This window comes from Strigops habroptila, chromosome 16, assembly GCF_004027225.2.
Source record: "Strigops habroptila isolate Jane chromosome 16, bStrHab1.2.pri, whole genome shotgun sequence".
In the NCBI taxonomy this organism is placed as follows: domain Eukaryota; kingdom Metazoa; phylum Chordata; class Aves; order Psittaciformes; family Psittacidae; genus Strigops; species Strigops habroptila.
In genome coordinates this window covers 6,742,062-6,766,586 of record NC_044292.2, presented here as the reverse complement: position 1 = coordinate 6,766,586, position 24,525 = coordinate 6,742,062, and the positions used below count along the sequence as shown (strand labels likewise).

The following is a 24,525-nucleotide window of genomic DNA, read 5'->3' as shown; positions in this document are numbered from 1 at the left end:
GAACGGGAAGCGGGGGGGGTGGTCCCGGGTGTTCAACTCCGGGCGAAAGTTACCGGCGCGGTGGGAGCCGGGGCGCGGCGTGTCCGCAAGGGGGAAGCGCTGCTCCGCCCGCGCGGCCCCCCCGGCGGCATCCCGGGACGGGCGCGGGCGGCTCCCGCCGCCGTTCGCGATGCTCGAGGCGGGGTTTGACCGGAGTCTGCCCCGGGCCGGCTGCGGGACGCGCTCCGGGCCCCGCTGCTGCGGCTGCCCCGGCTGACAGGCATCGCCCCGGCGTCGGTGTGAACGGGGGGGGCCGGGGCCGCTCGGTCCACAACCGGTGCCCGGTGTCGGGGCCTCCATCTTATGGAGCAGGAGGAGGGAGGAAGGTCACGGTTTGCATCCCGTAGCCAACCGGCTGCATAACAGAGGTCGGTAACTCAGTAATGCCTTATGAATGTATCCGGTACCGTTGGGCGCCCCGGGGAGCTGCACTGAACCCGGCTCGCACGGATTCCGCAGCAAATGTAGCTCCTCTTTACCGGGAAGCCCCTTCCCGGGACACCAGGGTGTGCTCATCCCGTCTCCTCCACCGTGGGTTTGCTCCCGGTGCTTTGGGAACATGAGGATTTTGGTTCGAGCCGCTGCAGAGGCTCCAGCCACGGGGTTGCGCCTTGTCCAGCACGACAGAGGCCGAGCGCTACAGAAATGGACATTCCAAGTAGTGATAGCGATGATGAGCGTTGTCAGCTTCATCTTTCCTGAATCTCTTTGATGCTTCCAAATTCATTAGTTCCATCTTTCCTGTGCTCTGGAAAACACCGGCTTCATTCTCATCTCATTTGCACTGAAGTAAATGATGGAGTGCACCAGGGTGGTGCGAGGCCGCTGCTTGGCACAGGGAGGGAGGAGGGAATCGGTGTCTGTCTGGACTTCACAGCTCAAACTGTGGCGTTCTGGTTCTTTCACTGACAAAAGTGCTGCCACCGAAGGACACTCGGGCTCAGTTCTCTCTTTGGGCTCCCTGTGCCCACACATGGTGACATTTTTCCTAGGTAGAGCTGTTCGGAGCCGTGCAGGTCAGTGCTCCTTGACTCCAAAGGTGATTTACCCTTTATGCTCATTGCTTGGTGCAATATTTGTCATGTTCTGTGTTGGTAACTGGCTTTGGTGGGCCCGCACTGGTTGTGGTGGGCCGCTGGTTGCTCCGGGCAGGGCAGTGGCTGTCCCGCTGCCTTACACCCGCACTGGGGTGCGAGCTGCTGGTGTTCAGGCCTGTGGGCTGCTCATAGTAAGCGCCTGGAGCAGCTCCTGTGCTGACCCAGTTCTGTGGTGTGCTCCCAAGGAGGTGAGATACAAACCATTCATTCCTTGAACTTAAACTCCTCCTGTCAGAGCCTGAATTGGGAATCATTCTACAGCGTGATTCAGGGCAGGAGTTTCAGCAGTGGCACGGGTGCTGGAGGAGAGGGCACAGCCTGCTTTAGGTCTTGGTTACTTCCATATTTACAAGCCAAGTGTAACTGGCAGCAGCGGGTACATGGTGCGGAGCAGCACGGCTGTTCTTGGGGAGCATCTGCCCCATCCACCCGTGGGGCTGCGGTGGGAATGAGCCTCATGAACAGCTCTGCTGGCCTGCCCGGTGCTGGGGGCTCCCTGTCGAGCTGCGGCCGGGATGGGTGAGGGTCTCATCAGTGCCCTGGCTGCAGGAGAGGCCTCCACATCTTGGGAATGGGGTGAGTTTCCTCTTCGGTCCCATTGGGCGCGATGGCCAAGAGGCTGTGGCTGTCCTTGGCAAAGGGTTTGGGGCTTCTGTGTGCCCCTAAAGTGAAGCGTGAGGGTGGCCCTTGGAGGTGGCAGCTCGGCAGCTCTAGCACTCTGGACTCGGTTGGGTGAGGGTCTCCTTTCCATTACAAACATAAAGTGTTTTAAAGGTTCAAAATGGAAACTGCGTGCAAAGAAAACCTTTGTACTTCAGGGTGCCCAGAGAAGCTGTGGCTGCCCCATCCCTGGCAGTGTTCAAGGCCAGGTTGGACACAGGGGCTTGGAGCAACCTGCTCTAGTGGAAGGTGTCCCTGCCCGTGGCAGGGGCTTGGAGCTGGATCAGCTTTAAGGTCGCTTCAAGCCAAACCAGGCTGGGATTGTGTGGTTTTACTTCTTGGTGTTCTCATGGGCCGGCACCAGAGGTACCCTCATGTTCACACCACGCCAGGCTCGGTTGCACGCGGTTGTAGTCGGGTACCTGCTAATTCAGGCCGGCTCCGCAGGAGGTGGAGTTTCTCCATGTGAGCAGAGGGGTTTTGGCCGCTGCTCGGGGTTTGTTGTGGAGACTGGCCGAGGCAGCGGTTACAGCTTCAACTGTTATTGAATGCCGGGAGCCTGTTCGGGCAACGTGCCGCTTGAAAACAAACCAGTCCCCATTTGGTTGTTAAACAGCAAATATTTACTTCCCTCTGCGGAAGCGTTGCATAACGGTTTGGTACTTGGACAAACCTGGGCTCGTTGCGAGCGTGACGGATGGGTTCTGCTGCCGTCCCATGCTGGGCTGGCGGGAGGAGGCCGGGCTGGAGCTCGCTCCGGCCGCTCCTGGCCACAGCATCTGCTCGATTCCGGCATTTGGGTTGTCAGGGATGGAGGTGAACCCCCACCAGCGACGGGTCTGGCTCCTCTCGGAGGGCTGGCCAGTGTCAGAGAGCAGGCTTCAGTCCCTTCTTCCAAACAGCAGGAATTACGTGTGTGTGAGGTCAATGTGTTTGAGTACTGTTGGTGTTACATGCAAGATTCCTGATGTAAGATATAGGGCTTGTTTAAAACTCCATTTTTACATCCGATTCCACATCTCTTCTCATTAATGATGTCCCCAAACGCTTTGGCTCAAAGGGTTTTCAGGTTCTTTCTGTGGGGTTTTAAAGCTGCCTCCGTAGGAGGGTTCCTACAGCTGTTGTAACTCAGACTTCATTTCCTGTATCAGGAAACAGCGAAAGGATTATGTACAGGTTAAAACAAATGCTTTTAAAATTTAATCTTTCAGGAGTTGGTGCTAATTTTACGTTTATGATGGTTTTAAATGGCTCTTAAACAGGAAATCTTTGAGACCCGCTTCCAAAGGTGTGTGTTGTCGGAGGAAGGGGAAGCAGCTCTCCTCTCTCTGTCCAGGCAGCCTTCAGAAAGAGGCAGCTGGAATGTGACCTTCCTTTTCCAGTGTCCCTTCTGTCTCTGCTTCAGTAAACCAAATGTTTCTGCAGGGATAAAAAGCCCACGACAAACCCAAACCTTTCCAGGGAGCGAGATGAGGGGGGTACAGCACATCGTGGAGTTCCGTGCTGCTTAATTAAATCCAGCACTTACAGCAGCTTCCTGCAGCTGCGGGGTTTCCTGCCTTCCTCTTCCACACCTTGCTGAGGTCTGGCTTTTAGGTTTTTATCCCTCTTTTGTGTCCTGTTTTCACCCTCCTTTGCCCCACCAGCCCTGCCCGATGACTGCCCTGTTTGAAACCCTCTGGGTTTGGGAAGGTGGGTGCTGGTGTCTGTCTTAGCCCCAGGTTTTGGGGTGCAGCATGTGTCCTCTGCCCGGGGCAGTGCTGAAGGTGCAGCTTCATGCTGAGTTATGGCATTGAGTGAGGAGGAGCAAACTCCTGTTGTCACCAGGAACGGAGATCCCAGCATCCAGCATCCTTCCCGGGCTCCTGTGGCATCTTCGGTTCAAGGGGTTTGGGCTCTTTCCTGCCAGGTCTCCGGTGGGTTTCCAAACTCAAACTATCCATAGTGTAAAAAAACCAAGAATAAGTGATATTATCTGTGGCTGGTGGCTGCCTGTGTGTAGGCTCAGAGTAAATTTCACCAGCCCCAGCTAATTGGGACTTCTGGAGAACGTGTTGTAGCGTTGAGAACATTTGCAGTACGGAAAACAGTGTAAGGAGTGGTTAATTTTTGCTGGGCACAACTAGCAATAGCCACCCCTCCTCAGCTTCATCGTGGTTGTCGTGGCTGATTTTTGCTGGGCCTCCCTCGCTCCCAACATCCATCTCTCTTTAGCTTCACTGTGGTTGAATGTGATGATGGAATTCCAGTGAAGACCAAGGGGTGAAGGAGTTGATGGCAGGTCTAAACCAAATGAATTGCTGGCGACAGTGAGTGTTTTGTACAAAAGAGCCTGTTTGTAACGTTTAAACACCCTTTACCTCTGTTGTGAGGTAGGGGAGAAGATGGCCAGCCCTAGGTCATTACTTCATAATAATGGGCTTATAAAACTTGTGTTTGTGATTTTATAGGCTTACTCTTTATTCCCAGTGTAGAACTGTGCGCAAATCAGCAGCCGATCAACACCCATTCAACCAATTCTCCAATTATATGTTATATTGATAAAGCGAGGTAGTTAAATGGTCCACAGATCCACGTTCACCTCCTGGATCACGGAAGATTTAAGAACCAATTGAAGAAGAAAGGGGGGGATTGTTTGGAGAGGGGGGTCGAGCTCAGACTCACTGTGTGATTTGCTGTTGTGCGCTTTAAAGCTTTATGGCCCGTGCTGCATCCCTTGGGAGGATAAAGTGCAGGGAGCATGAAGAGACCCATAAAATTACGAAGGGTTTATGTGGTATAATTAATATGGAACTTTCCATGAACTTCATAATAGTTGCACTTTCTTAATTTTACACGAGTGTCTGGTTTGCTAGTAAGTAATCTTGAGGGTTGCCAATGGAGCTTAAATTTGGGGGTTTCCTGCTGAATTCTGACCAGATATATGGCAGGCTGCAGTATTTTAGCATGTAGCTTTCGTGTTGGAGTTTCCAGAGCTGGCTGTGTGTGCCTTGGGAAGCGTGTTTGAAACACCCACCCCCTGTCAGTGCAGCTTTGCTGATCCTCCTCTGCTTCACAAGCACTTTGTGCTGGTGCTGGATGGGTCACCCGTGGCAAAACTGAGACAGGGAAGAAAGCTCAGGTGCAAATCTGGCCTTTGCACGCTAACGTAAGTAAGAATTGTGGAGTTGCAGCTTCTTAACTACAGAGGAAGTTTTAGTTCTAAATAAATGTAAAGTATTGCCCCAGAGCGTGCTGTCTGCTCTAAGCTGGACGTGGGTGCTGAGCACTGTCCATCTCCTCTGGCTTCATCAGGAGACGCTGTGGCAGGTGAATGGGTACATCAGGGTGACCAGGAATGACAGATGTGATTCAAGCCACTTCTTTTTTCTCCATCTCCCTAAAGATGTCCGTGGTTTAGTTGGAAGGGTTGTGGTGTTGCTAGTGAGGAACATGAGCAGCAGAGCGATGGCTCTGCATCTGGAGGAAGGTGAGCTCCAGGTAGGCCGTGGTGGGGATGGCAGATCCGGTGCTTGGGGATGTGCTGATGGTGAGCGCTTTACAAAGGGAGCTGAGTGGCCCAGCGGAGGTCTCGGGGTGATGGAGGCCTTGGGGCACCCTTAGTGCAGCCGGGAGAGCAATCCTCCTCCTCCTCTGTGCCTGCCTTCCTCTTCACCTCCATAGACCTCCCTCCATCTGGGAGTGGATCAGGAATGGTTCCAGCGGGTGGAGAAGCGTGATTTAAAGCAAACGCGTGTGCATCACTTGGGACCAGGCGCTTTCTTGTTCTTATTCCTCATAGCTCGTTGGCCAACTTTGTCCTTTTCCAAGGTCAAACCTGTTTTAGAGGTCACCGAATTTAGGATTCACTTCCCATACCATGGTGACTGCGTGTCGTTCTGACCACGAGGCTGGAGGATGCTGTAAGGAAAAGCCCATCAGATCCCAGGCAGTAGTTGTTTTCCACGTTGGGGATTTTTTGGAATGAAGAAACGTCATTGCTGAACGCAGGGAAGGGAAGGGAATGTGAGATGTAGTCACGTTACACGGCGATGAAAATGACCTTCCATGGCTCTAATAACACACGGGTCCGAGATGCCGACAACAGGAGTTGGGAGGTTTGGAGTCAGCAAGTTCTGACAACTTGCACCAAAACATTTTTAAGAGATCTATGATCCATAGGCACTTTCTGGATTAATAATACTGATAATTGATGACAGTGGAAGAAAGTTAATAAAACGAGCTGAATAATTAGAGGCCTGCCAGCCTTGCACAATAATGGAATGAGTGATAGAGGACTTGACTGATACGGAGGTAAGGGAAGTAATAGAATTAATGTCAATTAAAATGTGCCCATGGAAAATAAGCTGATGAGATGTAACTGGGGATGTAGTTTGGCTGATAAAAGCAATAATGTGTGCTGTAAAATACTTTGCTGCCTTAATGAATTGAATGTAGTGCAATGCAATATTTTGAATGAGAAATGAAAATGGAATAAAATTAACACAGGGAACATGAAGGAGGTACCAGCTAAATCGGGTGGCGGGTCTGAACGTAGAGGGGGGAATGGTTGGGCGCTGCTGGCATGGTGGGGCTTTGTCCAGCACTATTCTTTGCCCCAAGCAAGTTGGGGTCTCTGTGGATAACCCCAAGCATTGCAAAGTAGGTGTTAGTGAAGCTCTGAGCGGCCAGGGTGGTGGGAGGTCTGGGAGCAACAGCACAAGAGGGACGTGGAGCTGTTGGAGCGAGTCCAGAGGAGGCCCCGGAGCTGCTGCGAGGGCTGGAGCAGCTCTGCTCTGGAGCCAGGCTGAGAGAGCTGGGCTGGGGCAGCCTGGAAGAGAAGGCTCCTGAAGGGGAGACCTTAGAGCAGCTCCAGTGCCTAAAGGGGCTCCAGGAAACCTGGAGAGGGGCTTTGGACAAGGGCCTGCAGGGACAGGCCAAGGGGAATGGCTTTAACCTGCCAGAGGGGAGATTGAGATGAGCTCTGAGGCAGAAGCTCTTCCCTGTGAGGGTGCTGAGGCGCTGGCACAGGGTGCCCAGAGAAGCTGTGGCTGCCCCATCCCTGGCAGTGTTCAAGGCCAGGTTGGACACAGGGGCTTGGAGCAACCTGCTCTAGTGGAAGGTGTCCCTGCCCGTGGCAGGGGGTTGGAACTGGAGGAGCTTTAAGATCCCTTCTAACCCAAACCGGTCTGGGATTAAGTACAAAGGTGATGGTCACGCATCCAGAACATTGACTGGGGAAAAAAGATATGACCAAAAAGCCCTGTCTGAGGTAGTCAGTGCCAAGCTGGAAATGCTGGGGTGATGTACACACAATTAATGGAGAGACCCTTCTTCCCAGTTTCTTGATCAGGTCAGTGAAGATCAGCACTGGTGCGGGCAGACGAACGGAGCTTGTTGATTGAGTCTAATGCAGCTGCACAGGAAAGTTCCCAATAACTCAGGGAGCGCCCCGGACTCATAAATTACAGAGCAGCTCACGTTTATCATACACATCGCTGCTTTTCTTGTAAACTCATCTGCTGTGTTTGCACGAGTAGTTGATTTAACAGCATGTATATTGTTGAACTTGACACATCCAAGAGTATAATCAGGCTTTAGAAATACGAGGCTGTTTGGCTGCCGCTGCGCCGCTCCCCGCTTGCCTCGGTGGTGTGGGACGGGGCTGCGGGTCACAGCAGTGCCTGTGTCGTGGGGAATTGCAGAGGAGGTTTGTCGTGACGCCGGCATCTGTTTAATGACATGAAATGATGAGATGTGGAAAAAGAAAAAGTTAATATCCCCTTGCTGTACGCTTCCAAATGGGAGATGCCTGTACATCAATCCTGGAGGGTAGAATGCCAGTGAACAAGTGTACTTCTCATGTGGGTCTCATGCGAGGTGGGAGGACGGTGCCAGGAGGCAGAGATGGTGGGTTTGGGAAGGAGAAGGAGCAGATCTCTGGTGTCTTGCCCTGCTGCTCCAGTTCCCTGTTCTGCAGGGACTGATTTGCTCTGTAAACGTGCACCGTGTGTGGATGCTCTGATTCCTCAAGTGGTGGTGGAGGGATGATGGAGAGACACAATCAGGTTAATGCTTCTGGGGCTCTTCTTGGACTTCAGGGCTTTTTGGGTCACCTTTTTTTGGGTTTTAAGAGGAATTGATGCGCCTTCTACATCTTTAGCAACAAAAAAAAAAGGAGTAGTTTTGTATTCTTCAGTATTTCTGCTTTTGAGCCCCAGGGTATGAGGAGGTTGGGAGGTTTCCATCCCTCTGCCTCACTGTCACGTTGAGGATCTCCGTTCACTTTGGGCTGTCCATGGAAAGAGAAGTAACCTGTTTGTCATCTGGCACAGTGCATTTTAGTGTCAAGTGAACCAACAGCCCTTGAGTTGCATTCCTGCTGCAGCTAGACAAAATTACAGCAGGTGCTGGGCTCTGTGCTTATTTACTTGCAAATCCTGTCGAGTGTGAGGTTCATTTATGACTTCCCTGGCGGGTCGTGCTGCTGTGGGCGCTGCTTCCCTGACATTGTGTCCCTATTGCCGGTAGAATTTGTCACGGAGGGAAAGAATAAGCTAAAATAGGCAGAGGTGAGCACAGGCTCCTTGTGTACAGATCTGAGAAGGCTCTGCTCCAACTTGGCAACCACAAGGAACGAAACTGTACTTATGTTTCTGAAATAAAGGTGCTATTTCAACAGAAAGCCATATTCATCTGTGCAATGACCAGTTCCCTGCTCTCTGACAAGGGAACCGGTGGGTTTCCAAGGCTTTCTCCTATGGGAACCACCTTTTCTCCCGTGTGTACATCACGTGTCTCCTCTTCTTTGCAGATGATCATGGGAACAGCAATGGCAGTCATGTAAAAATCTTTTTACCGAAGAAGCTGCTTGAATGTCTCCCAAAATGTTCAAGTTTACCGAAGGAGAGGCACCGCTGGAACACTAACGAGGTAGTTAAATCTCTTCTGTATCCTTACACCTACCAGCTTGCTTGATGCTTAGGGATTAGTTTTGGAGTGTGCCACGTCAGTTACAGAATATGAATTCCCTGGCTCTGGAACCTGTTGTGCAAATAATAAAGCCCTAGGACGTGTTGAAAGTGAGCTTTAAACCAACTCGAAGGCAAATGTGGAAGCTGACTACTAGTATAGTAGGAGTCTAGTGCTCGTGTGTGTGTATGTCTCTTGTCTCAGAGTCAAATCTTGTATCTTATTGCTGTGATTTAAAACTGTGTCACGTTAGATAGATGTTTTGGCACCGTGTTAAACAAGGTGTTATCTTACTATGCCTAAAGACTTGTGAACAGAAAGCTGGTGAGTGTGCTTTATCCTGGGAGATAACCAGCTGACTCCTGTCTGAGAGAGCTGGTTAGGATCAGGGGACGTGTGGAATTGGATGTTGCATACAGGAATCCCATCACCCTGACTGCGGCAGTTTGCACATCTCCTGTTAACGCACCCTGGCTGGGTTCACTGAAATGAAACCAAAGTGTTTAAAACCCAGGTGTGTGGGGGCTGAGGCAGAGCTGAAGAACAATCCAGACAGCTCTGTGATCCCCACCCTTGTTCCTGCTGGGCAGCAGGGCTGGAAGTTACACAGCGATGCCCACAGGGTAGTTGTAGTTTCTAGCAGCACTGTCTCCCAGACCCTTTGCCGTGTTTGTGGGAATCATTTAATAACAGAAGCCATCAGCTTTGAGGAATTCCTGTATAACTCCATGTAGTGTGTGCCTGTTGCAGGCCAACTGTTCTAGTCCCTCTGATTGAGCATTTGTAACGTCTAAACCTGTTAACAAAAACTCATGGGTTTACTGCCCGCCAGTGCCAAGCTGAGCGCAGAGTCAGGTATGGATCCGTCCATGTGTGTATTTGCTGAGTGCAGACTCAAACATGGATCACTTCATGTGGGTGTTTTCCAAAGCTGGAGTCCTTTAACCCCCCCCCTTCTTCTGTCTGTGAGTCAAAGTCGAGTATCTATTTTTACCATACTAAGTCCTTTGACAGGATTCGTCGGGTCTTTGAGGGAGATGCTGGCGTTGGCTCTTTTGTGTAGCTGGTTTTTGTCTTGGGTCATTCGAATTGAAATGCAAATTGTAGAAAATGTGGGTTGCAATTTATTCCGTGATGGCGTTTATACTAATGGGAACAGAGCGTGGAGTAAGAGCGATTCCAGCGGCTCCACAAAATGATGTTTTGACAAAGACAGCTGAGGAAGAAAGCTCCCTGCAGAGGTTTGGCAGAATGATGCTGCTCCTTGTTATTGGAAACGGCTTGTTGGGTTTTAGTCACTTTTCTGTAGTATTTCTGTTGTCCTGGTTTAGAGCATTGTGTTGGGGTTTGTACACGCAGGCTTTCAGCTTCTCTTTCTGAGCAGTGTTTGGGGCGTGCAGCCTCCCAGGATGCGGAATGTGGCAAAGGAAGTTCATCATGTAGCTGAAAATCTTCATTATTCATAAGCATAATGCAGCCGGGAAAGTGCAGGAGCCCGGGAGGTGCAGCAGGCCAGAGGGAAGGTCTGGGAGCCTGCCTTCTGCAGGAAGGGCTGGCATTCCAGAGGGGCGGAAAGCGAACTCTGTGGCGCTGCTGGAGTCGGCTGGTCTCATACCTTAACTCTAGCCGGGTTGTTTGCTCATCACCCCAAATCACCACTGGCATGTTACAAATCCAAGACCAGCCCCCTCCTGTCCTCCTGGATGTCAGGTTTGTCCCAGCCATTGGTGCCTGTCCAGAACCCAGCCTGGTGCCAGCCCCACCGTGGGGACGAGGAGCTGGGTCTGTACCTGCGTTGTCTCTGGTGCCGCCTCTGCCAGCCTGTGGGTCTCGCAGTTGTGTTATTTAGAAGGAAGAGCCCTTTTTGTGGCCAGAGGGTTTTGGTCTTTTGAGCTCAGAGAGGAGAAAAAGAGGAAAAAGAAAAAGGCAGAATGTTGTGCCTGGATGAAATCTTGGCAAATCCGTGTTAATTACGGGGGAGGAGGGAGCTTAGCTTACAGATTTATTTCCCTCCCCACCCCCAACCTGGAAGTTTAATTCTGTTCCCTGTTATAAAACTGGGATTTTTCTTCGGGTATAATTGAATAATAATGTTGGACTACATTTCAGTCTCATTCCTAAGGGAATCTATTTTTTCATCTGAGTACACAGGTGTTCAGTCTGTGCTGGTGGAGGCACGAGTTGTAAGAAGAAAAAGATGTATTTTGTACAGCAGTGCTTCCAGAATCTTTGTGTTAATGTCAAACCCGCTGGCACCGCTTGTGAGGCATCGCTGGGGAGGTTTAGTGAAAGAGAGGAAAGAAAGAAAACACATCAAGTAACTTACGCATCTGAATGTCTCTGACATTGGTGTCCTCCTCAAGCCTTCGGACACACCCGGGGGTCCCATCCTGCCGGGGCTTGTTCCTTCCTTTACCAGGGCATCGCCATGGAATGCAGCAAATAACTTATTTCTGAGCACTTCTATCTGCATCATGGATCTGTGCTGCTGTGGATCAGGTAATTGGGATGGAGGAAGTGTCCTCTGAGAGCCGGGTAGGTTGTGGTTGACTTTCCACTTAGTAAAATAACGCAATGAGCAGCAAGAGAAATGGAGCATTTCCAAATGCTTAGAACACGTTATCAAGGTGTTTGCTTTCCGTCAGCTTGTGCGGTTTTAACTGGTGTGTTTGATAGAACAAGCTGTCATCTCGCCTTAAATCAAGTTTATAGTGGTTTTATATTTCCTAGAGAAGGAAGCGCTCCTTCTAATTCAGGGTTTTTTTACATGAGACGGAAAATCATAAGTTTAGCCAAGCAATTTAATTACAGATGTACATTTTCTGAGATGCCTGCGAAGGGAACGTGTGCTTATTCCTCTTGCTTTGGGGGGAGGACACAAAGGGGGTTTTCATACGATTCCTCACCTTAGGATAAATCAGCTCATTGCCAGAAAATTCAGCCGTGCTCTCAGGTGGTGCTTGTCCTTTGCTCCAGACCACTACAGTGCTTGTGAATGCGGATCTGGTCTGGTTGCAGGATGCAGGAGATTCATCCTGGGTCTGCTGGGAAGGGACCGGGTTATCGGGGAGCCGAGTGGGTGCCGGGGCTCAAGGGTGCTGGGGTAACCTTGTCTCTGTACAGCGCTTGCCAGGAGCAGGATTGCAGGTTGGAGCAGAGCTGCCTTTCATTAATGGAGTTGGCAGCCGCAGTCATTAATCATCCTGGTAAACACTTAATGACACGGGACGAGGAAGAAGAAAAAGTTAAACATCGGAAATGGAAAATGCTACCTAGGGCTTTTGTTTCTGACAGGTTCTGTATTTACAGTCCCTCTTGGGCAAAGCCCAGAATTTCCACGGTAGGAAAACCGAGTTGTAATTGCTTCGTGTGCTGAGGCTTTTCTGGAGGGGTGAGGCAGCAATGCCCCAGTTCCAGTCTGACATCCAGCATCAACCTGCTGCATACTTTAGGCTTAGCTATTGCTCGGTACTATGCAAATAAGTGCAACCACAAAACTGTATTGAGCATTATTTACATAGGCCGGGATTCCGTGATGCTGCTGCACTGGGCACCTTGAGTCACGTCCTCGCAGACGTCTCTGATGTGCTCTCGCAGTTTAGCTTTGCTGGCACGATGGTGACGTTCTCCTCTTCTGCTTGACATCGAGCTGTTTGCTGTCTTTTCTCTAAAGCACAGAGAAGACGTTGAAGGTTTGGAGGATTGCCTGAGGGACCGGACTGGTTTGGGAAGCGTTCACCCACGCCAGCACGGAGCGGGTGCAGGCGATGCATCATCTGCCACCCGCTGCCTCAGTGCGCCCTCAGCCCTGGCAGGTCAGTGTCACAGGCAGCTAGTGACAGGTTTGTGCATCAAAGCACCACTCCAGGTAGGGACCGAGCAGTGTGACCTACTACTACTTTGATTTGGGGTTTTTAGATGCTTTTAAGTGCCTTTTAGAATCAACTCCTGTGTCTGAAAACTTAACACACCTATTTAAGGCTGCCCTGCACAGTGTGCTGTATTGTAACACTTCCCTATGTGACCAGTTCATCCTTTACTTACCGGAGTACCACAATGTGTTCTGAACTCATGGGGCCGAGGAAGCACATGGGATCGGCTGTTGCCATCACCGTAGTCGTGGCAAGGAAGTGTCCAGGTCACAGCATCCCCTCTGCAGCGTGCCAGCGAGATGGCAAAGCTCTGGAAAGCAGCAGCGCTCGCTGGTTTCCTGAGGACTGTAAAGTTACTCAGTGTATTTTGTTTAATGCTTTCCATTAAGCTCAAGTTAATTCCCACGTGTTTCTCTGAAGCGCGGTTTCCCGAAGGCAGAGGCCGCCGGAGCACTTAGAGCTGGAGCCTCCTCGCGCCTGCATCAGCTCAGGGATCTCTGCGGAGCAGTGGGAATATTTAACTCTGACTAATTGCCTGCTGCCCTTGTGATCACAGAGTGTAAGATATTATGGTGCTGTTGGTGAATGCTGTTATTAGAAGTTTGTTGCTCCGCTCCTGGCACACGGGGTTGCTCTTGGGTTGTGCTGAGTTGGGGCTGGAACACGTTAACGTAAGGGTTTGTGGGGGACAAGCGCCTTTCCCACATCCCACCCAGGGTTGTCATGAGCTCGCTGCACCAGCTTTGGGTACCGCACTTCCCAAAGCATGTCCACCCTCACAGCTATCAACAGAGATGTAGAAAACCCAGGTTCTTTAGAGGAGAAGAAAAACCTCTGGAAGTGAAACGAGAAGGAAGTAACGCTTACACGTTACTGAGGAGAGCAGAGCTGGGAGTAAACTGTTAGTACACCTGACTGATGCCGTCTGGCAGGCGCGGGCGGCTCTTCTGCGCCTGTGATGATGATTTAGGGAAGGAGATGGAAATTTCTCTCGAACAGCAGCACTTCATTATGGGTTTATTTTGTGAAATTAATGAAATTCTGCACTTTGCTTAATGCACAAAGCAGGAAATGTGGCGCTGGCTTTGCCGCTGCGGCTTCTTGGCCGGGTTTGCATAATTAGTGACTGTTGTGAGCAGGCTCTGTGATTCCGCACAATGGGAAGGTTGCCCTTCCTGGCAGTTTGAAACAAGAGCACTAATACCTGCCACACTGTTTGTGCTCTGAGAAGGGAGATTCCTCATCTTCCTCTTAGGAAAACCCACTTTATTCCTTCCCTTTTGTCAGTGTTGGGACTGACTCTGTAATTCTATAATGATAAGTCTGTAAAAAGGGCTGATTTGGCAGTTCTGTGCAGTTCCTGGGACCAGGCTGAATGCTGTGAAGCGCAGCAGACAGATGAAATGCATTGTTTTGGGTAATGTTCTGCCCTCCTGGTTTGGTGGGGTTGGTTGGTTGGGGTTTTTTTGTGTCCCAAGCAAATTCAATTGAATGAATTAGATTAACTTTTTTTACACTTAATGATAGCTAAAGAATCTTAATTAGTTTTAGCATATTATACACGAATATAACATATTTTTAGTTATAATTAGTTTTAACATATTATACACGAATATACACAATATAATGCTGCTGGTATTTAACTCAGGCTGTTTGATATTAGGAACCCATTGAAATACCTCTGGATACGTTTGACACTTCCCAGCAGTTGGCTGGGAGCCTCAGCTCCGTTTTGAGCTCCCCAATGGCCAGGTGCCGGCTTCGCGGTGAATGTGCCTGCACATGGGGATGGAGCCGCCTGTGTTGGTGTTTGGTTCATGTGCTGAGCGGTTGAGGACAGTCCTTGGGGACAAGGATGAAACCTCTTGGGGTTATTGCCACGTTGGGCACCTCTGGGTTCCCCTATGCCAGTGGGTTGGGTTGGAAGCAGCAGCAAATGTGGGTCCAGGCTCTGTACAAGCAGCTCCGAGCCTTTTGTCTGTCATATGCTTAGCACAAGTAAAATACCAGGCATCATGGCTTGCTCTAGGAATGCAGGAAAATCAGGTGGAATACTCTTCCCTCCAGTCGATTAACCCGGTATGCTTTTCCTAACCAGCATCGTCTGTTGGGGCTCATCATTTTTAGTGGCACGTGATTCCTCTGAAGTGTAGTATCGAAAGAGAACGTGGAATGTGGTGTAGGGGGAATCAAAAGCTGGAGTTACCGGTCATGCAAAGCCTTCTTCAAACATGAGAGAATCAGCAGAGTGCACTAACTCGGTGATTATTGAGCATCTCCAGAATGCCCACAGCAGTGGTGGGTACCGCTGCATGGCATGTTTGGGTCCCTGCCTTACCCAGCGCTGAGTAAAACACTCACTGCTGTGTTACACAAGTTGTGCTTTGTACTGCCTTTTACAAGGGAAATGTTACAACAAAGTCAATTTACAAAGTCAGTTTTAGTGTCTCTCTGCGAGGGGCTGCTGTGTATAAACACAAATGAATTGGTCTCTGGTCAAATGAATGGAAACTCAGGATATTGTATTTTGTCAGTGGTTGAAATCCCATCTTCTCGGTCTCGTGTTTGCTGCTTCCAGGGGTGGCTGTTTCATTTTGAAGAGAAAAATCAGGATTTAGATGAAAAAGGAACTGGATATGAAGGAAAAATTAGTGCCAGTAAAAGCAAAGACTTTATGTAGGGATAGAAATGGAGAAAAAGGGCTGAGCGAAATGGGTTTGTGTTCTGCAAAGGCAGCGGGCGCTGGGGAACAAGGGTTTCCAAATTGCTTTCCTCCAAGAATGAATTGTCTCCAAACCTATGGTGTAACCCCTGATTTATGGATCAGCCTCAGCACGTGGGTGAAGTGACAGAGAAAAAGCTGGGTTTTGGGTTTGGGTCACAAAACCTGGAGCTGAGAAATGTTGGGAATAGCAGTGAGAACTTAGTTTTAACTCCGACGTGTGGCAGTAACTTCAGGAGGAGAGTTTTGGACACTGCTGCTGATGGGGACGTTACAAGCACAGACCTGGCTGTGGTACCAGTGTGGTGGGAGTGAGGTGCCATGTGGGAACACATGCAGGCAGGTCCCATCCCTGCACTGCCCTTCCCCTCTGAACACGGGGGTTTGCCATCGTTCGGTGCCTGCTTTGCCTTAGAGACACAGTTTTGTGGGTGGTTTGTTTCTTGCCTTTGGGCTCGAAGCCCGTTTTGCCCAGACGAGAGGCTCCCAGAGCTGAACGCCTTGGCTGCCAGGGGAGAGGCCCCAAAGTGAGCAGGGATGTGGTGCCCTTGGTGCTTGTCTTTTCCTAAAGTTATCTGATGTAAATATGACGCGCTCTGCATAAATTTAGTGTAGATAATTGACTGCATCTCGCTTGGAAATGGGTACCAAAGGTTGTTTTATTGCTTGGGTGTAATTGAAATTCCAGGAGGAACGGCCTTTGTCTTGGTAACCACATTTGAATTACTTTTTATTGTAGCCCTAAACCCGTGCGTTGGGATGGTTGGGGTTGGGGCGCGTGGGGGCAAGAGCTGCAGGTACAGGGAGCGAGGCAAGAGCAGGGGGTGCAGCGTTGGTGTCCTGACCCCAGCAGCGGTCCCCTCCCTGTGGAGGTGTAAAACCTTCCCCGGGCAGGTTACAACCCAGAGTAAAGCAGGATAAAACCCAACACGTCGGGGGGGCTGTGTGTGGTGCGAGAGCTGTGATGTGCTTCCATGGAAGGTTCCAGTTGTACTCACTGAAGCTCCTTTGTTTTGCAGAGATCTTGATGCAGACGCCCTTTTGGATTTCTTTTTAATAATGTGTGACCCTTCACCTTTGATCCCCTGACCTGCATTACTTTGGTAACCATTTCATTTTTTAATTTCATTTCACTTTTTAATTTTGGTGTGCAAGCTGTAACATTTCATCGTTTTTAAACTGTAGCGTTCTGTGACCTCCCCAAAGGTCTCTCGTAGTTTTTCCTTTTGGAAGCTCTGTAATGTTGGCTTTTCTTGAATAAAAACCTGTTTGAGTTGTTAAAATAAAGTATGTCATTTCCATTGGCTTTTGTTTCTTTTAAGTTGAACTGTGTGTATGTTTCCTGTATATTACCTTATTTTGACCTGTGTTCTCCCAGTACTTGATTTATTTTGATGTTTCTGTACATCTTTGGTTTTCATTTGCATTTCTCTGCTGTTCTTTTGGTCAGTCAAACATCTGCTGTCCCCCCCTTGCCCAGCCACGTCTTGATAGCTCCGAGAAATAGAGGGAGCATTAAAGATACTCTTGTGACTACGGAATGCTCTTGACTGCTCAGAGTCTTGTTCCCTGTCCTGGAGATAACTTTTCCTGGCCATCAGCTTGAAACGGATAGCCATTTTAATAAAAGATTAGGCTTTAGACCAAAATGAGAATCTCAATTGAAACTCAATTTGCATTTATTTTTACATTAGCACTGAAGCCAAAAGGAACGTTATGGATACTCCGAGCTGTGCTATAAGCAGGGGTGTGCTCAGAGCAGCAGCGTTGTGTGTACACGGGGTGGTAAAGCCCCTGAAGTTTAGGAGCCGATTCCTTCCATTTTCCTATGGAAGGGGTACCAGCATGTAAGGCAGATTTTGGCCAGATCCTATTTTTGTCTTGTAAATGAACACATGAAACCCACTGAGCACAGCCCACTGAAGTACAGATTATTTTTTAAGTGTCTCATTATTTTATTCTCTAACATTTAATGCTGAAGTTTTAATTGCACACAGATGAAGCTGCTAAATGAGCACTGAAATGGATTTAGGTCTTCTCTGAGCCTTGTTGATGCTTATAAAACTTTATATCGTTCATTAGAGCTACAGATTAAAATTGCAGTGAGCTGTTGACGTGCTCCGCGGCGGCTCCACTGACCCTGCCTGGGGCTGCCCTCATTCAGAGGAGCCCAAAGCCTGCCCCTGCCTTAGGGCTCAGGGGCTCAGCCCCTGCGCGCTGGGGATGCACCAGCATCACCAGGGGCTGCTTTGGCCAAAGCATCTCCTAGTTTTAGTTAGCATCCCGGCATGAGAAGATGGTATTTCCAGCACTGATCTTGGTGCTCAGACAGTGAGCTCTGTTTTTAGATTGCCCTTGGTTGTGTTTGCAGAGTCACCTGTTAAGTAACGTGGCAGGCAGTGTTCCCAAAGTGCTGCTGAGCTGCAGCTCCTCCCTGCTGGTGTACGTGTCGCTCTGACCCCGTGCTTGGGAGCTAACACGGACAATCACAGCCTGCATCAGGGCTTCAAGTGTTCAGGTGGTTCTTTCCTTCTCCTACGCCAAATTTTAGCTCTAAGAGCTTTGTAGGCCTGGAGTCACCAGTTGTGGTGTACGAGGCTGCCGCTCCTACGTGGAGCCTGTTTTGGGTAGCTGGGATTTGGCTTTTACTCTGGTTTTAATGCTGCCTGTCAGCCTGACAGGTACAATCCTCCAAAGTCACCTCGAGCTATATCTCCAGTCTTCAGAACTGGTTTTTAAAACCCAGTGGAAAAAATACTTGTTTTGCCCAGGAAAACTCCTTGCAGACTGTTTGTCCCCTCCCTGTAACACACATTTCACAGCAGCAGCAGCAGTCAGACGTGACTTTCGAGGAAAGCAATTTTTAAACCCCTTTTATTTAGACATCTGGAAGCCGAAGGGAATCTCCCTGCTCTGCGCAGAGGGCTGGTGTCAGCTGCCTCCTGCTCCAGCACAGAGCGAGGGGAAAAAAACCTGATGGAATAAAAGTGTCTGATGTGGGGAATTGGAGTCAATAGTATAACAGGGAGGTTAAAAGAGGGGTAGAACTTCTTGTTTCAGGAGATTTGTCCCATCCATCCTGCCTGCTTTCCATAAGGTAAGCGCTCTTAGCGGTGGAAGTAGTTGGGTTTATCTCCCGAGGTGTCGGGGTGACACAGGCTGGTGCATGCTGCCTTTTCCCTGATCTTTCCAAGTGTTCTGTTAGATGCAGATGGTTGTTCACAGAGATCAGTGTAATGAGCACAGATTATTTCTGTTCAGCTAGTGCCTGGGCTCCCCGGGTGCTCAGGCTGCTGAGGAGGGAGGAGGTAGAGCCCTTGGAAAGGGAGGACAGGAATTGTTCTGTTTCCTGCATAAACAACAGTAAATATTAGCCAGAAAAGCTGCTTCATTTACATGCAGTAGCATTGCTATTTACCCGAGCTTAAAGTCTGCCTTTGGGTGTCTGGTGCAGTAGATAATATCAGCAACAGTTGTCCCTTCTATGGCAAGGGCTGGCAGAGCCTCATTCGTTTCACTGAGCTTGTTTTTTTACTGAGCAGGAACTAAAATACATGTTTTCTTCAAACACTTAATCAAAGAACGACACAAATGCTGCATAGTGTTGGCAAAGCAAAACATTTGTCTGTTTAAATATTAAGAGAATACTGAGAGATTTGTTCCTGCTTCCGAGGTTTTTCTGTTATTCAAAGCCGGGATATTGATAACATCCATTCCTGAAACAAGTCTTGATTTTGAAATGTGTGCAATATCTGCTGCTGCTGGAGGGGTTTCTGTGCTAACCTTAACGTAAGCTAATGGCTGAACTGAAAAGACTTGGCACCTTTACTAGACTTAGAACATTGCATGTTTTGCAGCTCAGCATCTGGGGCTGGATTAACCTAATCTGCTTCATTCAACCTCTAATGTGCATCAATCATCTGTGTGTGCTGTTCATTGCCTAGAGCAGCGTCACTTCAGCCTGGGCTGCTGCAGAAAGCAGCTGGATCGGTCACACAAGCCAGCGTTGGGGGTTTATGTTAATAAACTCATCCAGATGTGCAGGGTGAAGGGTGCAGGACAGGTCCCCAGTCTGTGCCCGAGGAACCACAGGTTTCCGTACCCGTACACTGAGCAGAGGGGCAGCCGTGCCCTGCTCCTGTGCTTTAGGGCTGGTGGCTTCCCGGGAGAACCTTGGAGGGGAGGGAGGAATGGTCCAGGTGGATTTCCCAGGCTTCTCGCCCCGCTTGTGCTCTGTGTGTGTGTATTGTCTGCAAAATCCTTCAGTAATTTAATGACTGCTCTTGCTTTAATCTCTACGTTCTGGAAATGGGTGAAGGTCTTTGGTCGCTGAAGGGGGGAACCTTCCCTGGCTCCGTCCTGTGCTGCTGCTTTTTACTCTGCTTATGGAAGTAGAACTCCTGTAGCCACCGAAACCCTGCGTTTGGCTTCCTGTGTGTGCTGGAGCTTAGGGCCCTCTGCCTGTCCTTGGCTCGTAGCTGCAGACCTTGGGTGAGAAAACATCGCGTGATAAAAATGTGTTTTTATTTCTCCTTCAGGTCTGGCTTGTCTGCTTTTCAGCTCTTCTAGAGATTGGAAATTCCAGTTTGTGTTTAATTTCTCTGGATTCCTTCCCACAAGACAGAAGTGAATTCAGCATGGATTGTTGGGGAGAGCCTTGGCTGGGAATAAGGATAATTGCAGTCTCTGGCTGTGCCACAGATTTACTGATGATTTCTTTTTAAGTTATTCACCTGCACTGTATCTGTTTCCTCAGCTGTAAAATATGGGTAATTACCTCCATTGTAAAATGTTATGGGGTCTGCTGGTAATTATATGAATGAAGTGCTAATTACAGTGATTATTACTTGGACCTAGTCTAGATCTGGGTGATGTTCCTGTTGTGTTGAACATATGAAACAAATACTACAACTTGTCTCCATTCTTTGCGAGGGGCTGGGGGGGATAATGCCGCGGCACTGGGATGTGGATCCCTGAGGAAAGCGCTGCTGCTTTCCCACCGAAGCCAATCCATCCGCTTCCCATCCTCCTCGCTCCTCGTGCCGTAGCGGGGCAGTGGGCTGATGAGAGGCGAAGAAATTACTAATTCAGTGCTTGCATCCACGTGTCATTAGATAACCAGGGTTTATGCTTTGGCATTTGCTTTCCCTCTTGGAGATGTGTAGAAGAAAGCAGATGGGGAGCGGTGCTCTTGGAGATGCTGTTGGGTTGGGGCCAATCCGTGGTACCCGGTGGCCTCGGTTCCTCTGGAAGATGTGACCTTGGTGCGTTGAAGGGTGTCCTTCCAGCTGTTGAGGTTATTTTGCTCCTGGTAAAAGACCGCAGCTTGCAAGGCTCTGTTACCAAACATTTTATTTGCCTTTCTCTCCTCCTTTTATTTAGGGTGCGTTTTCCTTGTAGCTGGGAATAGCTCCACTATCCCCTGAGCCAGGCTGGGGAGTGGGGGAAGAAGTGAAATTCTTTAAGGAGTGTTCTCATCCAGAAAAGGCTGCTGCTGCTCCCTGGATGATGCTCTAGTTTGATGGTCATAGTAGTGAGAAATGTCTTTCATCTGTAAGAGTAAGAGGCTCCCACCCAATGCTGGCTTTCTCTGGACACAGGGACACCAAAACCTGTATTCTTGGTTCTTGCTGCAGTTCCTGCCTGCTCTGTTTGGTCCTGCTGGACCATTTCAGCGTCAGCATCAGCCTTTCCCTGCCCTGGAGGAGCAGCCATGGATCCTGGTAATGTCTCCGGAGGATGGCAGTGAGGGAGATAGAGGTGAGAGGCTGAGCAGCGCTTCCTTCCTCATGGTTTCATCACTGCAGCGAGTTTCTAACTTCCAAGAGCAGGGTTTAGTTCCTGTCCAGGATGACAATGTGAAAAGGCTTTCCACTAGTGGAAATACAATCTTTAATTGCAGTTTTACACTTGAATTTTCCAGAGTAGATGCTCATCTCTGACAGCTTCTTTCTGATTGATGCTACATCAATCTTTGATTGATCCAACAGCATTTCAGTTGTTGGCAATGCAAACTCCATCTAATGCAGCTTATTGGATTGTTGTTGTGTTTGGGGATAACTTTGGTTCCAAGTACAGGTTTCTTCCAAGGCTTCTAAGGTTTAAACCTTTAAAATCATAACTGAAAGTCCAGCAAATACTTGTATTTTACAGCTCTCTAGATGTGGGTACATCTGCGCTGACACGTCCATCCACTTTTTGGAAAGCAAACTCTTGGTTCATTCCTACAGAAGCATCATTTTTTAATCCTAATTTCATGTGAGATGCTTCAGAAGTGAATAATGCCATAGAGATTTCTTGCACGTTGCACAAGTGAATTGACTTGTGTGCGCTCTGCCAGGCTGGTGTGAGGCACGTTAAATTACTGCATAACCTGAAGGATAATCAATAAATCAGATCTGAGATTTATTCAGCTCTAATTTTACAGTGTTCTTGTAGAAAGTGGGAAGGTGTTTGGTATCTGTGGGATTTCAGTATCTCAGAACCACTCTGAATGCTGTAAATCAACGTTGGAAGCAACATGCAAGCTTTTATTTCTTTTTAAGTTGATGTTTAGCAACATAATAATTAGAAACTCAAGTTTTCCTCCTGTTAGAAATCAGGGAACCCTTTGGTTTTCACTGCGGTGGCAAAGTGTTGCATAAACCCACTGTAGCTTATGACAAAAATGCTTTCCACTATCTGAAAACGTAGCATCGCCACGAAAAGCATTAGAGCAAAGTGATGCCACAGTAAGGTGCTGTAAATGGAGCTGTCTCTCGTTTCCAGAGCAGGTTTTAGAACTGACATATACCTGCTTCGGGCAGCGATCGGTGAAGTGGCCGAGGTGCGTTTCTGTTTGCCGGTGGTTACTGCAGGAAACCTGCTCTGACGGTTTATGATGTATTTAATTACCTGTCGTGCTCGGCTCTGCGAGGCAGCACGTCAGAGGAACGCCTGGGGTGGGTTCGGGCTGCTGGAGGAGCGCAGCCGCAGCCCCGCGTCTGCCCCATCCCGCCTGGTGGCTGCGGTGCCTTTGGCATCGCCCATAAGCCGGGACAGCAGCAGCAGAGGCGCCTGGTGCTGCCCGTCCCTGCGGGCATCGCCGGAGCAGGAGGATGAGGGCTTCCTTGCGCGCCCCATTTCTAGCTGCCCCCGTCTCTGTACGGACGCGGAATCCCCACAGGAGGGTGCTGTGAAGGCATTTAATGTGCGGAGTTTGCAGGGAAGATGCGAGTTTGGAGGAGACGGCGGCTACAGGGAAGCCGGAGCGATGTCGTTGGGTGAAGGCAGTGAGAGCTGTCCTGGGGGGGGATGCGGGTGCCCGGTGCTGATGCTCACTCACGTCGCCCTCACCCGTGGGCTCCTGTGGGTGATGACCACAAGCTGATGCGCTCGGGCTCGTAATAAGCAGCTTTGGTAGTTGTTGGTACCAAGTAGAATCTATTTGGGTGTAGGAAAATGAGGGCATAAATCAGTACAGCGATGTGCTGTGTGATCCGGGTCACCTCCGTGCCCTCCAGCTGCTGCTGGCAGCGTTTAACGCGGTGGCTGAGGCCCTTTCTGTATTCCAGCGGCTCTTCTCCTCCTGCCACCTCAAATGAAGAATAAACAAAGAGCTTAAGCAGGCGGCGTGCTCCATAGACTGATGAGCTGTGAAAGTGCTTTATGGGGAAATCTGGGGCGAGAGCTGTCTGCTGCAGCAAGGCTGGTGGCCTGGCACAGGAGAGCTTCAGGAGGCGGTCCCTGGGAGGGATAACTGAAAGGTTCTTTCCAGTGCGTGTGCATTATTTTCTTTCCCTATATCTGAGCAGCTTCAAGCAGTCCCTCCCTCCTTAAATAGATTACCTCGGCATCGGGACGCCTTGGCTTTAAGTACCCGCTAAGCCGCTCCGCTGCCGGTTTGACTTTGTCTTTCTGTTATATGTAAAACAGGGTTTAATCTTCTCATTTAGATGTTTTAATAGAAAGTAAATGTTTAACTTGCTTTGCCGTGGCATCCAAGTCTTTAATCCGTGGGCACGTTCAGAATGGAATGAAAAGGTGCTTCTGTGTAAAGCAGGAGGCACCAGCCGCCGGGGATGCTCGGAGCAGCCCCAGGGGCAGGGGTTGTACACACGTGTCTTGATTTCAGTGCTGGCAAAGCGCAGGAGTTGGGAGCAGCCTGCTCGTGTCAGGTAAAGCAGATCATCGTCTGTGAGCTGATTCATGGCGTTTAGGAACGTGATGGGGAGTTTTGGCACAGATTCCCACTCTGGGAAGAGTCTAAACGTGCTGTATGTTAGCTGTTCATGATGAGTGCCTGCAAGGAGCATCCTGCAGCATCCGGATTTGTACCTCATTTGTGCATCAGATATAAAAATAGAGAATCTATTTTACACAAAATAGTTTGTACCTTGTGAGAGTGAACGATGGGATTAAGAGCTTCATTTGGATAAATGGAAACTCAGTATTTCAACTGTTCTCGTGAGTTCCTGCGTGAGACATCCCCAGACTTGACTTCATTTCATGGGTGTCTGTCACCACGCTTTACTCCCGGGGAGAAGAGGGAGCTCATATCTGCCTCTCCAAAAGTGACTGATGCTGCCTTTGCAGTGTGCACCCTTCAGTGTTACCACCTTCCCAGGGACGGACTCGCTGCAGAGGGGTCCCTGTGCTGCCGTCAGAGGGATGCTGATGAGCCGCCTGGTTTTAATATCTGTGGAATGTCCTGGCCGAGCCTGGGAATATGGGGGGGGGGGGGGGGGGGGAAGCAATAAACAGACATTTGGTCCCAGTAGGGTTCACCTGACAATTTGTCTGAGTGCTTTTGCCAATAGTGGATAAAAGAAAATCCCCGTTTCTTCAGAGATGGGATGCACCGGGAGGGTCACGGGGGCTTCGAGCTGCTCTGAGAACACGCACCCTGACATGGCAAACAGCCTCTTGGGGGGGCTTCGGCATGGGAGGGGCTGGAGCACCCGGGCTGGTTTCATTCCACACACACACACAAATTCCTGCTGTTGTTGTCCTTCCTAATTTTGCTTTCTCTGTTTAAGGGAATTGGGGGGGGGAAGTTTGGAAATGTCTTTTTCTGCCATTTTTTTGTTAGTACCAACATAAGGGGCAGGAATCCCTTTTTGACCTTACATGAAGTGACAAGTTCCATAGGCTGCAGCACACGGAGCAAAATACAACGGTTCCATTCAGGACTTGCCCTGTCCCA

The 24,525-nt window shown here is 49.5% G+C and overlaps 1 protein-coding gene across 7 annotated transcripts in view; it reads left to right on the top strand.

Annotated features, from left to right (window-relative positions):
• Positions 1–24,525, top strand: part of CAMTA1 (calmodulin binding transcription activator 1) — a 240,515-nt gene that overhangs the window by 13,373 nt on the left and 202,617 nt on the right. For all 7 annotated transcript variants that reach the window (XM_030508028.1, XM_030508031.1, XM_030508025.1 and 4 more), the window contains one exon: positions 8,590–8,708. In XM_030508028.1, the coding sequence (XP_030363888.1) occupies positions 8,590–8,708 (119 nt within the window). The remainder of the gene's footprint in view (positions 1–8,589; positions 8,709–24,525) is intronic.